Raw genomic sequence first — 18,003 nt, forward strand, 5'->3', positions numbered from 1 at the left:
TGTTTATCACCAATTGTACATTGTACGATTTCTCTTAACTTCTATGGGCTACGTGGGACGCTAGCGTCCGGGACACAGCCAGTGAAATATCAGGGCGGCAAATTCAAAACAACAAAATGTCATAATTCAACTTTCTCAAACATACAACTATTTTACACCATTTTAAAGATGCACTTCTCCTTGATGTAACCACATTGTCCGATTTCAAAAAGGCTTTACAGCGAAAGCAAAACATTAGATTATGTTAGGAGAGTACATAGACAAAAATAATCACACAGCCATTTTCCAAGCAAGGACATGTGTCAATAAAACCCAAAACACAGCTAAATGAAGCACTAACCTTTGACGATCTACATCAGATGACACTCCTAGGACATTATGTTACACAATACATGTATGTTTTGATCGATAAAGTTCATATTTATATCCAAAAACAGCATTTTACATTGGCACGTGATGTTCAGAAAATGTATTCCCACCAAAACTCCCGGTGAATGTGCACATCAATTTACAAAAATACTCATCATAAACGTTGACAAAATATATAACAATTATTTAAGGAATTATAGATAGACTACTCCTGGATGCATCCGCTGTGTCAGATTTTAAAATAGCTTTACGGAGAAAGCACATTTTTCAATATTCTGAGTACATAGCTCGCCATCACAGCAAGCTATACAGACACTCGCCAAGTTCGGGGTCACCTAAACTCAGAATTAGTATTATAAAAATGCTCTTACCTTTGCTGATCTTCGTCAGAATGCACTCCCAGGACTGCTACTTCCACAAGAAATGTTGTTTTTGTTCGAAATAATCCATATTTATGTCCAAATACCTCCGTTTTGTTCGTGCGTACAGATCACTTATCCAAAGGCATAACGCGAGCGCGAGCGCAGTACCAGAGACGAAAAGTCAAAATGTTCCATTACCGTACTTAGTAGCATATCAAATGCTGTTTAAAATCAATCTTCATGGTATTTTTTACGTAAAATTGTGATAATATTCCAACCGGACAATAGCATATTCATTCAAGAAGAAAAAGAAGGAACGGCGTGCCCGCGGGACCGCGCATATCCAATCCCTTTGTCCACAGGCAGTCCACTGATTGACTGAGCTCCTATTATCTGCCCAGTAACAGGAGAAGGCTGAAATAACTTTCTGAAGGCTGTTGACAGCCAATGGAAGCCTTAGGAAGTGCAACGTGACCCACAGAAACTGTAGTTTCGATAGAGAATCAAAAGAACTACAATTCTCAGACTTTCCACTTCCTGGTTGGATTTTTCTCAGGTCTTTGCCTGCCATATGAGTTATGTTATACTCACAGACACCATTCAAACAGTTTTAGAAACTTCAGAGTGTTTTCTATCCAAATAATATACTATACTAATAATATGCATATTATAGTTTCTGGGCCAGAGTAGTGACCAGTTTAATTTGGGTACGTTTTTCATCCAGCCGTGAAAATACTGCCCCCTACACCCCAACAGGTTAAATTACAGTAAATGTCTGTTTTTTTTCCCCCTGACACCGTAGGATCATGTACTTTGACGTACTTTGACGTGAAGCGGTCAAATTAGCGCTCTATTTTCGTTTTTTTACCTTTAATCCCAGAAAAATGGCCTTAACTCAAAAAGCGTTGAGTCCTCGACTCCATCTTGTTCGCGGCCAACTGCCCATTATGCCAAACCTATGCTCACCAAGTTTTGTCTTAAGTCTTTTCCATTTAGGAGAAAAGGCCACGTCGTGATTGGTGATGTTTTGTACATTTGCAATATGATTACATTCACCCTCTGTTGGTATTTTCCGGGACAGTGGAAAAATGACCAAAATTTGAAGATTTTATAAAACAGAAACCGAATGTCTGACAGACTTCGTTCGATGACTTCCCGGAAGATCTGGCCCCGGTGCACGGCCCGCCGCCTCATCAATCATACAACAAATGCCAAAATGTGCCCTTCATGTATGTAAGGGGCCTAGACAGCTGCCCTGGGGAATTCCTGATTCTACCTGGATTATTTTGGAGACGCTTCCATTAAACACCCTCTGTGTTCTGTTAGACTAACTCTTTATCCACAATATAGCAGGGGATGTAAAGCCATAACACATACGTTTTCCTATCAGCAGATTATGAACAATAATGTCAAAAGCCGCACTGAAGTCTAACAAAACAGCTCCCACAATCTTTTTATCATGAATTTCTCTCAGCCAATCAGCTGTAATTTTTGTAAGTGCTGTGCTTGTTGAATCTCCTACCCTATAAGCGTGCAGAAAGTCTGTTGTCAATTTGTTTACTGTAAAATAGCATTGTATCTGGTCAAACACCATTTTTTGCAAAAGTTTACTAAGGGTTGGGAACAGGCTGATTGGTCGGCTATTTGAGCCAGTAAAGTGGGCTTTACTATTTTTGGGTAGCGGAATTACATTTGCTTCCCTACAGGCCTGAGGGCACACACTTTCTAGTAGGCTTTGATGGGACATAGGGCAAATAGGAGTGGCAATATCATCCGCTATTATCGTCCAAGTTGGAGGATTTTCCATCCAAGTTGTCAGACCCCGTGGCTTGTCATTGTTGATAGACAACAATCATTTTTTAAATTATTTCACACTCACTTTATGAAATTCAAAATTACAATGCTTGTCTTTCATTATTTCGTCAGTTATACTTGGGATGTGTAGTGTCAGCGTTTGTTGCTGGCATATCATGCCTAAGTTTGCTAATCTTGCCTGTGAAAAAATCATTAAAGTAATTGGCAATATCTGTGCGTTTTTTTTGATGAATGAGCCATCTGATTCAATGAATGATGAAGCCAAGTTTGCCTTTTTTCCCCAAAATTTCATTTAAGGTGCTCCAAAGCTTTTTACAATCATTCTTTGTCATTTATCTTTGTTTCATAGTGTAGTTTCTTATTTTTATTCAGTTTAGTCACATGATTTCTCAATGTGTTTGCCAATCGGTTTTGCAGCCAGACTTATTTGCCATTCCTTTTCCCTCATCCCTGTCAACCATACAATTGTTCAATTCCTCATCAATCCACAGGGATTTAAGTTTTTACAGTTATTTTCCTAATGGGTGCATGCTTATTAGTAACTGGAAAAGCAATTTCATAAATGTTTCAATTGGAGCATCTGGTTGCTCCTCATTACACCACAGACCAACAAATATTATTTACATCAACAACATAGGAATCACTACAAAACGTATTGTATGACCTCTTATACACTATATTAGGCCCAGCCTTTGGAACTTTGGTTTTCCTAGATATGGATACTATATTGTGATCACTACATCTGGTGGATTTGAATACTGCTTTAAAGCATTTTTCTGCAGTATTTGTAAAGATGTGATCAATACATGTTGATGATTTCATTCCTGTGCTGTTTGTAACTACCCTGGTAGGTTGACTGAGGTTGACATCTTTGTGAGACACAGAGTAGGTGAACGGATGATCTCTGCATGTGTGGTTCCCATCTGTAACGCCCTGGTCATAGAGAGGGGTTTTTTGTTCTTTATTTTGGTTAGGCCAGGGTGTTACATTGGGTGGGCGTTCTATGTGCTTTGTCTAGGTTTTTGTATTTCTTTGTTTTGGGGCTGTGTGTGACTCCCAATCAGGCACAGCTGAAGTTCGTTGTTGTTGATTGGGAGTCACACATAAGGAGCAGGTTTTTCCTTTGGGTTTTGTGGGGGATTGTTTTCTGTTTTGTTCAATTGGGACCAGACAGGACTGTTTGCTGTCGTTGCTATCAAGTGTTTTGTTTGTAGTGGTTCATTTTTATTAAATATCAAGATGAATACACAACCTCCGCTGCATCTTGGTTTTCTTGCGACGACGTCCGTTACACCATCGTAAAGTATAGAGGAGGAGGTGTGATGGTGCTTTGCTGTTTTGATGTCTTTACTATTATTCTACAATGTAGAAAATAGTAAAAAATAAAGAAAAACCCTTCAATGAGTAGGTGTGTCCAAACTTTTGACTGCTACTGTAAGTATTCAGACCCTTTGCTATGAGACTCAAAATTTAGATCAGGTCCATCCTGTTTCCATTGATCATCCTTGAGATGTTTATACAACTTGATTGGAGTCCACCTGTGGTAAATTCAATTAATTGGACATGATTTGCAAAGGCACACACCTGTCTATATGAGGTCCAACAGTTGACAGTGCATGTCAGAGCAGAAACCAAGCCATGAGGTCGAAGGAATTGTCCGTAGAGCTCCGAGACAGGATTGTGTCGAGGTACAGATCCGGGGAAGGGTACCAAAACATTTCTGCAGCATTGAAGAACACAGTGGCCTCCATCATTCTTAAATGGAAGATGTTTGGAACCACCAAGACTCTTCCTAGAGCTGGCCGCCCGGCCAAACTGAGCAATCGGGGGAGAAGGACCTTGGTCAGGGAGGTGACCAAGAACCCGATGGTCACTTTGACAGAGCTCCAGAGTTCCTCTTCCAGAAGGACACCCATCTCTGCAGCACTCCACCAATTAGGCCTTTATGGTAGAGTGGCCAGATGGAAGCCACTCCTCAGTAAAAAGCAAATGACAGCCCACTTGGAGGCACCAAAAGGACTCTCAGACCATGAGAAACAAGATTCTGGTCTGATGAAACCAAGATTGAATACCAAGCAGAACGTTTGGAGGAAACCTGGCACCATCCCTACATTGAAGCATGGTGGTGGCAGCATCATGCTGTGGGGATGTTTTTCAGCGGCAGGGACTGGGAGACTAGACAGGATCGAGGGGAATTGGAACTGAGCAAAGTACAGAGAGATCTTTGATGAAAACCTGCTCCAGAGCACTCAGGACCTCACTATGGCGAAGGTTCACCCTCCAACTGTCTCTACTTCCGCCGATGTCGGTTCCTCTCCTTGTTCGGACGGCGTTCGGCGGTCGACGTCACCGGTCTTCTAGCCATCGCCGATCCACTTTTCATTTTCCATTTGTTTTGTCTTGTTTTCACACACACCTGGTTTACATTGCCCTCATTACTTGTCATGTATTTAACCCTCTGTTCCCCCCATGTCTGTGTGTGTAATTGTTTATTGTCGGGTTGGCACTCTTCTGGCTGGTTTGCGCCGGGTTATATTTTACACCCGTGCTTTTTGACAGCCTGTACTTTGTACTTTGTTATTTTTGTACTTAGTGCTGCCTCACTTGTTCTGAGGGCATTTGTTTTTGTGACGCGGTTGCGTTCTATTCATATATTGCCTCACTAAAGTGCCTTGTCCACTCATCTCTGCTCTCCTGCGCCTGACTTCCAATACACCAGCTACACCCACATCTTGACACCAACGGGATAACGACCCTAAGCACACAGCCAAGACAACGCAGGAGTGGCTTCGGGACAAGTCTCTGAATGTCCTTGAGTGGCCCAGCCAGAGCCCGGACTTGAACCCGATCAAACATCTCTGGAGAGACCTGATAATAGCTGTGCAGCGACGCTCCCCATCCAACCTGACAGAGCTTGAAAGGATCTGCAGAGAAGAATGGGAGAAACTCCCCAAATACAGGTGTGTCAAGCTTGTAGCGTCATACCCAAGAAGACTCAAGGCTGTAATCGCTACCAAAGGTTCTTCAACAAAGTACTGAATACTTATGTAAATGTAATATTTCACTTTTATTTTTAATATATTTGCAAAAACCTGTTTTTGCTTTGTCATTATGGGGTATTGTGTGTAGATTGAGTGGAGAAAACAATTTAATCAGTTTTAGAGTAAGGCTGTAACATAACAATATGTGTAAAAAGTCAAGGGGTCTGAATACTTTCCAATTCACTGTATATGTGATCGTATACAAATGTAAGCAAGGTGTAAAATGATTATGTTTTAGTCAAATATTATATCTGTTTGGGCTTATTGCAGTCAATTTGCAGTCTACAAATTATTTGTAATTATATTCTGGCACCCTGACCATCCGCTGAATTTCTTTTTGCCCTGCATTAGGGGGTCTACCCATGGTGCTCAGAATGACAGAAATTACATTATGGTTATGATAATTCATCTTAACAGAACATGTGTCACGAGAATTTTCAATCCCAATAATAATATATAACAATCAATTAAGCTTTGACCAATCCCCGAGGTTTGTAAGTCCCAGGGTTTAATAATAATTAGGCAAAGACTCAGCTTATACAAAAGGTCCGTACAGTTTATTCAGAGAACGTTCTGAAATCAAAAATGCAAACAGTCTTTATAACACACACACACATACAAGTTCAAATCTTAAGCTACGCCTTGCTCAGACAGTCTGTGTTTTTCCACTACACACATACATTGTTTCTTTAATCTGCAACATGTTTCATAATCTTCTGCAAGCCTAACAGTTTCTCCACTCCACGGGTGGGGACAGAATGTCCCGTAAGGAACACAGTAGTACAACTTGTCTGTCGATAGCTCCTTTTATCATTTGTTTCACACTTGCACCCTGCTTACATACTAAAAAGGAGCAAAAGGTCCTTGTTCTAATTCTGACTAAAACTACACACATCATCAGATTATAGTTTTATGATTCTAATAAATTTCATACAATTATATGGTTTCAGGGTGGAATTCCTCATTACTTTAAACATATAAATTCCCTTATCAACATGCAACTCCTGTAATGAAGCGTTTGCCAAAATGCAATTTGCGGGATAACACCATTCTAAACAGTGCACCTGATGAGTGTGGCTCCATATGTGACAGAGATGAAAATCTCAGTTAGCCTCTCTGGGCTAGGTGGGACGCTTGCTCAACAGCCAGTGTAATCCCGTGGCGCGATATTCAAATACCTCAAAAATGCAAAAACTTCAATTTTTCAAACATATGACTATTTTACACCATTTTAAAGACAAGACTCTCGTTAATCTAACCACACTGTCCGATTTCAAAAAGGCTTTACAACGAAAGCAAAACATTAGATTATGTCAGCAGAGTACCCAGCCAGAAATAATCAGATACCCATTTTTCAAGCTAGCATATAATGTCACATAAACCCAAACCACAGCTAAATGCAGCACTAACCTTTGATGATCTTCATCAGATGACAACCCTAGGACATTATGTTATACAATACATGCATGTTTTGTTCAATCAAGTTCATATTTATATCAAAAACCAGCTTTTTACATTAGCATGTGACTAGCATTCCCACCGAACACTGCCGGTGAATTTACTAAATTACTCACGATAAACGTTCACAAAAAACATAACAATTATTTTAAGAATTATAGATACAGAACTCCTCTATGCACTCGCTATGTCCGATTTTAAAATAGCTTTTCGGTGAAAGCACATTTTGCAATATTCTCAATAGATAGCCCGGCATCACAGGGCTAGCTATTTAGACACCCAGCAAGTTTAGCACTCACCAAAGTCAGATTTACTATAAGAAAAATGTTATTACCTTTGCTGTTCTTCGTCAGAATGCACTCCCAGGACTTCTACTTCAATAACAAATGTTGGTTTGGTCCCAAATAATCCATTGTTATATCCAAATAGCGGCGTTTTGTTTGTGCGTTCAAGACACTATCCGAAAGGGTAAATAAGGGTGACGAGCATGGCGCATTTCGTGACAAAAAAATTCTAAATATTCCATTACCGTACTTCGAAGCATGTCAACCGCTGTTTAAAATCAATTTTTATGCCATTTTTCTCGTAAAAAAGCGATAATATTCCGACCGGGAAAGCGTGTATACGTACAAAGAGATAGAAAATAAAAACATATCGTGCCCTCGTGCACGAGCCTGAGTCTCAGAGTACTCTGACCGGCCACTATCCAAACGCGATAATGTGTTTCAGCCTGGGGCTGCCTCGATATCATTCAGCTTTTTCCCGGGCTCTGAGAGCCTATGGGAGCCGTAGGAAGTGTCACGTTACAGCAAAGATCCTCAGTCTTCAATAAACAGAGACAAGAAGAACAAGATCTTGTCAGAGAGGGCACTTCCTGTAAGGAATCTTCTCAGGTTTTTGCCTGCCATATGAGTTCAGTTATACTCACAGACACCATTCAAACAGTTTTAGAAACTTTAGGGTGTTTTCTATCCAAAGCCAATAATTATATGCATATTCTAGTTACTGGGCAGGAGTAGTAACCAGATTAAATCGGGTACGTTTTTTATCCGGCCGTGTCAATACTGCCCCCTAGCCCTAACAGGTTAGAAACTTAGAAAGAGGGGGAATCTAAAGATGTGTAATGGAAATTATATGATTAAAGGTTTGACTAAATGATTTCACTCAGAAACCATATAACCTATTCACGTAACAAGATGCAACAACTAGGATGGGTTGCTAATATACTGTACAAAAATATAAACGCAACATGCAACATTTTCAACGATTTTACTGAGTTACAGTTCATATAAGGAAATCAGTCAATTGAAATAAATAAAATAGACCCTAATCTATGGATTTCACATGACTGGGCAGGGGCCCAGCCATGGGTGGTCTTGGGAGGGCATAGGCCCACCCACTTGGGAGCCAGGCCCAGCTAGTCAGAATTAGTTTTTCCCCACAAAAGGGCCTTATTAAAGACATAAATACTCCTCAGTTTCATCAGTTGTCCGTGTGGCTGGTCTCATACGATCCCACAGGTGAAGAAGCCGTATGTGGAGGTCCTGGGCTGGAGTGGTTACACGTGATCTGCGGTTGTGAGGCCGGTTGGGTGTACTGCCAAATTCTCTAAAATGATGTTGGAGGCAGCTTATTGTAGAGAAATGAACATTCAATTCTCTGGCAACAGCTCTGATGGACATTCCTGCAGTCTACATGCAAATTGCACACTCCCTCAAAACTTGAGACATCTGTGGCATTGTGTTGTGTGACGATAAAACTTCATATTTTAAAGTGGCCTTTTATTGTCCTCAACACAAGGTGCACCTGTGTAATGATCATGCTGTTTAATCAGCTTCTTGATCTGCTACACCTGTCTGGGGGATGGATTAGTTTGGCAAAGGAGAAATGCTCACTAACAGGGATGTAAACAAATTTGTGCACAAAATTTGAGATATAAGATTTTTGTGCGTATGGAAAATGTCAGGGATTTTTTTTATTTCAGCTCATGAAACATGGGACATACACTTTACATGTTGTGTACATGACTAGGATTGTGCCTTTTGGCTTCTGGACAATGAAAGAAAGTTGATATGAAAACCAATAGAACAGGAGAGAAATGCATGGTTTCAATGGCATATGAGGAAGTTTTTATGAAATCATTGCCTCCATGTTTCTATGGTCAGATTTTGCCTAGGCTACATTGAAGCAATGTAAGACATGCCTCATAAGTAAAACGTTCAGGTTTCATCAATTAAGTATATGTTTTCAAAATGCATACTGCCTCCAGCTCACATTGCAAAGTGGTTGGTGACATGCTGATAGCCTACCGTTGCCTATACATGGCAAATAGGATAAATAAAAATAGTAGCTCTTTTTAATCGTGGCCATCAAAACTGTTTTTAAAATGCAATCGTATTGTTGCGCTATTATAAAAGCACATATTTTATTCCAGCAACAATGAGCTGGTGAGCTGCAGCTCTAGCGCTGTCTGACAAGTGGTATTCCGCAAAAAATAGATACACATGCCCCAATTTAATTCCACAATATTTAACAAATTGACCAATAAGCATGACTGTCAAATGTATTTACGATTGTCAGATTTGTCTATCAATTAAGCATTATTTTGCAAAGGGATTTTTTTCTTTTTCTCCCGGTCAGTTTGGCCGGTAAAAAAAATAGATGCCCGCAATTACCGGCTAATGGAAACCCTGAGCAGAGCTCATTTATGATTACTTTGTAATCAACCTGCTCGCCTAAACAGTGATTGGCTATATTCCTATTTCTTCACATACGCACAGCTTGTACCTGGGATACTTCCATTCAACATTCTTACCATGTACTAGGCTTATGATGATGGGTTTCTCCTAACCTATGCTGTGTTTTGTGTAGGTGCAGATGGTAGCAGCCTAAACGATGGATGGGGAACACCAGGAAGAGAATCCTTTACACGAGAAAGGAAATCCTCTACACAATGAAGAGAAGACTTCAAGTGATGTGGAGAAGACTTTATATGACATGGAGAGAGCTTTATGTGACATAAAAAATAGTGCTGAAGAGAGCAGTTCAAGTGATGATAACAGTTCAGGTGATGAAGTAGAAGGACAAAGACTGGATTCAAACCTCCCAAGTGGTTCAGATCCTCTTCCATCTAATGCAGAAAGCCCCTGCGATAATAGTGAATCTGAGCTGTCCCCCCAAAAAGCAGCACAAGCTAAAAAACCTCGCCTCAAGAAGTTTGCTCCACGGAAAGGTACAAGGTCAAGCCTACGTTCCAGCACAAAATTGACAGTCAGTGCATGTGATACGACAGATGATGGTAAAAGAAAATTGGACAAAAAACCCTTCTGCCTGTATTGCAATGAACCACACCACAACATTGCAAGACATTTAGAAAGGATGCACGCAGAAGAAGAAGCTGTTGCTCATGCTATCAGCTTCCCAGAACTCTCCAAAATCAGGTCTCTCTTGCTTGACCAACTCCGTAACAAAGGCAACTATCAACACAACTTAGAAGTTCTTCAAAGTGGAGATGGGGAAATTGTGAGAAAGTGTAGACCATCTTACGATGGTGTTTCTGTGCATGACTGCCTGCCCTGCCAACACTGCTTAGCTTTTTTCACCAAAATTGATTTATGGAAGCATGAGAGCACATGTAACGCTAGAAAAGGACAAGATGAAACAAGGGGAGGAAAAAGAGTGAGGATCCAGGCTGGGTCCTCTCAACTTGTTCCATTGCCTGTCTATTCTACTGGAGGATGTGAAGAAATAATACACAATATGAATCAAGATGACATCTTATGCCACATCAAAAATGATCCCCTGATATGTAAATATGGCAATGCACTATCTGCAAAGCATGGTCATGCCAAGTCACAGTTTACTTACATTGGTTCAAAAATGAGGGAATTGGCTAGATTTGTACTTGCTGTAAATGAGATGGACTGTGGTGTTCAATATCTGCATGAAGTATGTGTACCATCCAAATTCAAATTGGCCGTTCATGCTGCCAGGAAAATGAGTGGTCATGACCCTGCCTCCGACAGGTACAAGACCCCATCTCTTGCTTTAAAGATTGGCTATTCCTTGAAAAGAGCTACTGAAATAGCTTTTGGGGAGAGTCGTATGACAGAGGACCGTGAGGCAGAGGAACAAGCCAAAAGGTTTATTGAACTACTTGAAAACGATTGGAATAACTGTTTTTCCGGTCTATCCCTCAGTGCTGTCCCTCAGTGTGATGAAGTTGATGTGTCTTCACTAACTGAGGATTTGATCAAACTTCAGAAGTTTCTCAAGGTTGCAGAGGACACAGCGAAGAAAGAATTGCTGGAGAACCCCACCAACGCTGTCTGGAAAAAGCTCAATGAAACTCTTCTTGCAGAAATAGCTCTCTTCAACAGAAAAAGGACAGGGGAAGTTGCGAAAATGCTGTTGGAAACGTACACAAACAGGAAGAAAGCTCCAGCTAGTGCAGACATTTTCAATAGCCTCTCAAGGCTGGAGCAGGAGCTTGGTGACGACAAATTAACCAGGTTGGAAATAGAAGGCAAAAATGGTAGGAAAATGCCAGTCCTACTAACAGAGAGGATGATCTCATCTCTTGAGATCCTTATTGCAAACAGAGACAAAGTTGGTGTGTCAAAGGACAACCCTTATGTCTTTGCATCGTAGCCTGGATGCAGCAAGCTACATCAGAGGGTTTGACTGTCTGAGGAAGTGTGCACATGAGTGTGATGCAAAGAATCCTGAAAGTCTGATCCATGCGACAGTGAGGAAAGAGGTTGCTATCCATTGCCAAATACTAAACTTGAATGAAAGTGAATTGGATCAGGTGGCAAAGTTATTGGGACATGACACCCAGGTCCATAAAGAGTACTACAGGCTCTCTGAAAATGCAGCACATCTAGCAGAAATCAGCAAATTGCTGCTTGCAATGGATCAGGTTCCAGTGGTAATTCCAGGGCCATCTGAGGAAAGGGTTGTTTCTCCTACATATGGTGAGTATTAGTTGCTTTACAGGGTATTTGGAGAAAAATGTCCATTGTGTTTTAAGGGGTTAAATGATAAATTCAGTGGAAAAATCTGTTGTTTTTGCACATTTACATGTTCACTAGACCTACATTTTTGAGAAGCTGGCAACTTATTACTCTATAGTGTTTGCTCTGTTCCTCTTCACAATATATGATAATGGCACATGTTCATGAATCCTTTTCTTCTGTTTCTATTCATTTCATAGGGACATCTTCTGCAGGGACATATCCAGCGGGGACAGATACTGGAAGGACATATCCTACCGAGACATGTCCTACTGGGTCATCATATCCTACAGAGACATATTCAGCGAAGTCATATACTGTGGAGGCACAGCCTTCAAGGTCATATCATGCTGGGACATATCCTGAGAAGTCATATCCTTCAGGATCACATTCTGCGAGGTCATATTCTGCGGGGACAGATTCTGCGAGGGCATATCCTACCGTGACACATCCTGCAGGGACCTATCCAGCAGGTTCATATGTTGCAGGGACATATACCGCAGGGACTCATCATGCAAGATCATATCCTGCAAGTCCTTATGGCCTTTCATCTCCTGCAACATCATATGCTTCGGGCACTAATCCTGCAAGGTCATATCCTGCAGGAACATATCCTGCACAGACACTTCCTGCACAGACACTTCCTGCGCATACAGTTATTACGCCAACACTTCATGCACAGACACTTCCAACGCAGAAACTTCCTGTCAGGACAGTTCCTGCGCGGACAAGTCCTGTGAGGCCGTGGAGTGATGCGGCTAAGGCTGCGGTGAAGCGTCAGTTGGGACACTTTATCTCAATGATGAAGGTTCCAGGTAAACGGGACTGTGAAGTATGCCTCCACAATGAACCAGCTGTACGAGACAGGACTTGGAGGGACATCAAAAACTATGTGCACAACACAGTAAAATCTATTAAAAGGAAGAAGGGCCTTACAAGAGTGGACCCCAGAAAATGGACAAAGAAAGAATCGGCAAAGATTGCTAAGGAAGAGGTTGGTGGAACAAGGACTGTACCTGCACAGGATCAAGAGGAGAGACTAGAGGCAGGTCCTGTTGCTGTGGCAACACAAAGGAAGCAGAAGATATGGAGTGATGAGGCTCAGGCTGCAGTCAGGCGGCAGCTAGGAGACTTCACTAAACTGATGAAGATTCCAGGTAAAACAGAATGTGATGCATGTATTGCAGCTGAACCAGTTCTACAAGGCAGAACATGGAAAGATGTAAAAAACTATGTGCATAACACATTAATGACAATGTGCAGGAGGCATATTTCAGGCAAACAAAACATGGACCATGAAAAACAAAGTCCAGGGACACAGAAACCAGGGGTGCAACAGAAACCAAAGGTGCCGTTGGGACTTCCAGAAGATCTTCCAGTTTATCTGTACTTATGATTACTTTGAACTAGTTTCAACGCTTTTGATTTAATCTGACCATCTTTGCTCACTCTGATCTGACATTGTAAAGCAATAATTATGTAACAATTTTATAATGTCACTACCTACTTTATTCTACCTACGTATCTGTTAGTCCTGGGAATTGCTAGGGACCTAACAGTACGATTTTATCACAATACTTTGGTGCCAATACTATATATATACACATGTGTATATATATTGCGATTCTCACGATTCTATAAGGACTGCGATTCGATACTTTGATTTTATTGCGATTTGATGTTTCAAACATATTGCTCACCATGTCTGCTGCAGAAGGACAGGAGAGAGACATGAGAAAACGATTTTTGTTCAGTCATGGAAGTAAAAGTGCTGAAAACATGTTGGCTCCCCATCTAAAAAGAAGTTGGAGAACAAGGTGGAGAATGAAAAATACTGGACCTTTTGGCGCAGGTATAGCCAACTAGCGCTAGCTAACGTTAACTTCCTAGCAAAATAAATTCAGAATCGATTGAGAATCAATACTTGGAGTCATAGAAATGATAAAATATAATTGAAAATAATATTGCGTTACTCTATTGTATTGAGAGAAACAAATCCACAAGTAGGCCTATCTGTAGCATCTAGGCTACATAGTGAAATATTATGCATGAGCACTAAATATATGTTCAACATTAATAGATTACATGTACCAATTACAGTTAATAGTTTTTTTTTTACTTTGTAGATGAAAGTTGTGCAAACCTAGACCGTTAAACTGATAACTTTACCTTTTAGATCACACTAATGGTATACTTCACCAAATTGATCTGGATCCAGATGTACAAAATGTTTTGTGTATTCTTGCCTGTACCATTGTATGTGTAACTAATGTATATGTGTAGGTTAGGTTTTGAGTTAAACAACTGACCAGCAAACTTGTGAATTTAGCGGGTTATTCCATTTGAAATTTGTGTGACTTTTAATGGATTATAAATACATGGCATCACAGGAAGTTGGTGGCACCTTAATTGGGGAGGTCGGGCTCATCGTAGTGGCTGAAGGCGGAATCAGTGAAATGGTATCAAATACATCAAACATATGGTTTCCATGTGTTGGCCATTCCATTCACTCCGTTCTGACTATTATTATGAGCCGTCCTCCCCTCAGCAGCCTCCACTGCATGGCCTACATGCATACACTATCTACATCCATGCATTTTGAAGCATGGTTGGATTTATTATCATGGATATTTTACTTATGTTATTAACGTTAGCTAGATAGCTAGTATTCCTAGTTACTGGTGTATCAGTAGTTGTTTTTATATATTTTTTTAAAACAGCGTTTTTATCATTCCTTTCAATCATGCTAGTTTTTGTGGATATTTGCATCTAGAGCTGACATTCATTTTCATTACTAAGCCAGATTCCCACAGCTGCATGACCCAGTGAGCCATCTCAGTCCTGGTGAGTTGCTTTAGTCAAAAGGTGCTGTTGATTAGGCTTGCCAAGTGGGCAGAGTGTGCGCTTCAGGACCATTGAAAGGTTCTGAAAAGGGACAAATCTGTCCACCTATTGCACCGGGCAAAGTCAGTGACACTTTCAGATCACAGCAAAGGGCCCATTTATGGCTGCATTTCCGATTTTCCACCCTTCTCCCAAGGTGACTGGGAGTATTTAAAAAAATATATATATTTCACCTTTATTTAACCAGGTAGGCCAGTTGAGAACAATTTCTCATTTACAACTGCGACCTGGCCAAGATAAAGCAAGGCAGTGCGACAAAAACAACAACAGAGTTACACAGGGGATAAACAAACGTACAGTCAATAACACAATAGAAAAACTATATACAGTGTCTGCAAATGTAGTAAGATTAGGGAGGTATGGCAATAAATAGGCCATAGTGGTGAAATAATTACAATTTAGCATTAACACTGGAGTGATCGATGTGCAGATGATGATGTGTAAGTCGAGATATTGGGGTGCAAAATAGCAAAAAAATAACAATATGGGGATGAGGTAGTTGGGTGGGCTATTTACAGATGGGCTGTGTACAGGTGCAGTGATCGGTAAGCTGCTCTGACAGCTGATGCTTATAGTTAGTGAGGGAGAAATAAGTCTCCAGCTTCAGTGACTTGCAGTTCGTTCCAGTCATTGGCAGTATTCAAGTAAACTCTTTGAAAGAAGTGTGGAGAATCCTGAAGCAGCGTGAGTTATGGCTGATGGGTTTGGCTTCAGACCAATGTCTACTTCTCACTTACACTAAGTGTAAAAAACATTAGGAACACCTTCCTAATATTGAGTTGCACCCCCTTTTGCCCTCAGAACAGCCTCAATTCGTCGGGGCATGGACTCTACAAGGTGTCAATTGTTTCACAGGGATGCTAGCCTACCTATGTTGACTCCAATGCTTCCCACAGTTGTATCAAGTTGGCTGGATGTCCTTTGGGTGGTGGACAATTTGTGAAAAACCCAGCAGCCTTGCAGTTCTTGAAGCACTTAAAACGGTGCGCCTGGCACCTACTACCATACTCTGTTCAAAGGCACAAATCTTTTGTCTTGCCCATTCACCCTCTGAATGGCACACATGCATAATCCATGTCTCCAATTGTCTCCAGGCTTAAAAATCCTTTTAACTGGTCTCCTCCCCTTCCTCTACACTGATTGAAGTGGATTTAACAAGTGACATTGCATTTATTGATTAACAGCTTGAATACCACCATATAGCTAGCTCTCTATAGTAGTCTAGATTTGTTTGCATACATTTCTTATGACTAGCAGCCTGGTGCAGCCCGCTTGCACCAGGCTGCTAGACATAAGAAATGTATGCAAACAAATCTAGGCTACTGTAGATAGCTAGCTATATGGTGGTATTCAAGCTGTTAATCAATAAATGCTGTGTTGTTGCCGAGCAACCGATCTAGTGTTAGAACTTGTAGAAATGCATTGTAGAAATGCTACAAAAAAGGTAGCACATCCTTTGCTGGTATTTATTGTAAAGAAATGAACACGTGAGAGCTGTCTCACAACGGCAGTTGGTTAGCTTGCTAAAGTTGGTTAGCCTACTAGCTACTTCCAGACACAAAGGAGCGAACTCACTCTGACCATTTAACTCGCCCTAGCAGAGCTTGTTATCTAGAGCGTTAGTGACTGTAACTGTGTAACTGCTAGCAACAATTTAATTCTGTTTTTTGCCAACCTTTACTGACAACTGTCATATTCAACGGGTGTTGCGCGTTCGTAAGTTCATCAGTTATTCAACAGTTGTAACAATGAAAAAATCGTGGGTTATTGTGCGCTCTGGCACACTCAAGGGAGAGTGCTCTGAAATCGTAAATAACCAAAATGAATTTACGAACACACCCTCAATCAATTCATACTATATTGTGGAGGCTATCGCCCCACAATCATTTATGGTCACTAGTAACTTTTAATATAATGTTGGTTGACTTCCCATCCAATTTCAGGCCGTTTTTGGTTCTCCAATCCACGCCTTTGACCAAAAGTTACTATTGTAAATGTGATTTTGCCAATTGGAATTGGTTCCTTTGTTCTACGTGTGGAATTGGTTTCAGAGAATCACACAGAACCTATTCCTATTGTACCTGTCTTTCCTGCTAAATATGATGTAGATTATAAGGCTCTAGTGTTCCATGTAATTGTTTTATTGCTTGTCTAATATAAACATTTACACTTTTTATATTAATATTTCTATTATTCACTACTGTCTTAACCATATTGATTTCACAACAGCTGTTTAAGTTTAACATTAAGGCTGACTTGTATAGGGTCTGTTGTTACACACCCCACAATTTACTATCTAAAGACATGGACATCATTAAGAGTGGTTTTTCTTCAGTATGTATTTCTTATTAAGCTGCCTTTTGTTGCCCCCTGGTGCTCATTGTGTACTGTAAATGTAAGATACTATATTTGCTTGGTTAATAAATTGTTACTTGATGTAAACTTTCAAATGTTATTTCAGTTCTGAGAATATTCATACAGCCTACTTGATGTTCCAACAGGGATTTAGAATTGTACCAATAACAATTATGGAAAACAACAGTTTTGAGATTTAAAGGGATACTTCAGGATTTTGGCAATGAGGCCCTTTATTTACTTCCCCACAGTCAGATGAACTCGTGGATACTATTTTTATGTATCTGTGTCCAGTATGAAGGATTAAGAGGTAGTTTTGTGAGCCAATGCTAACTAGCATTAGCACTATGACTGGAAGTCTATGGGTATTTAATAGGATGCTAGCAGATACCCATAGACTTCCAGACTTCCACAACACCCTAGGTAAGTTGAAAATAAGCTAAACCTTCAAAAAAGTGATCTGTCCCTTTAATACTTTAAACAATTATACAGATGCAGTACATTTGGATTGCTGCTCTTGTTTGGGGGAAAGCTTTTCATCATAATCTCGGTCTCCCTCTCCTTCCTTTCTCTTTCCAGGCTCTGGTATCTTGCTCTTACTTTTCCTTGCTAACTTCCTGAGTGAGATCACAGCCAGGCTGTGCGGGCACTACAGTGTTCATGCCACGGTGCTGAACGACATGT

The 18,003-nt window shown here is 40.6% G+C and overlaps 1 protein-coding gene across 2 annotated transcripts in view; it reads left to right on the forward strand.

Annotated features, from left to right (window-relative positions):
- Positions 1-17,406, forward strand: part of LOC106586591 (uncharacterized) — a 37,759-nt gene extending 20,353 nt beyond the window's left edge. For both annotated transcript variants that reach the window (XR_006761931.1, XM_014174037.2), the window contains exons 2-3: positions 9,917-12,021; positions 12,261-17,406. Coding sequence is in view for 1 of the 2 variants with exons in the window: in XM_014174037.2 (XP_014029512.2) it covers positions 11,679-12,021; positions 12,261-13,456 (1,539 nt within the window). In the remaining variant the exon portion in view is untranslated. The remainder of the gene's footprint in view (positions 1-9,916; positions 12,022-12,260) is intronic.
- Positions 17,407-18,003: the final 597 nt, after the last annotated feature.

Source organism: Salmo salar, chromosome ssa25, assembly GCF_905237065.1.
Source record: "Salmo salar chromosome ssa25, Ssal_v3.1, whole genome shotgun sequence".
NCBI classification, from domain to species: Eukaryota; Metazoa; Chordata; class Actinopteri; order Salmoniformes; family Salmonidae; genus Salmo; species Salmo salar.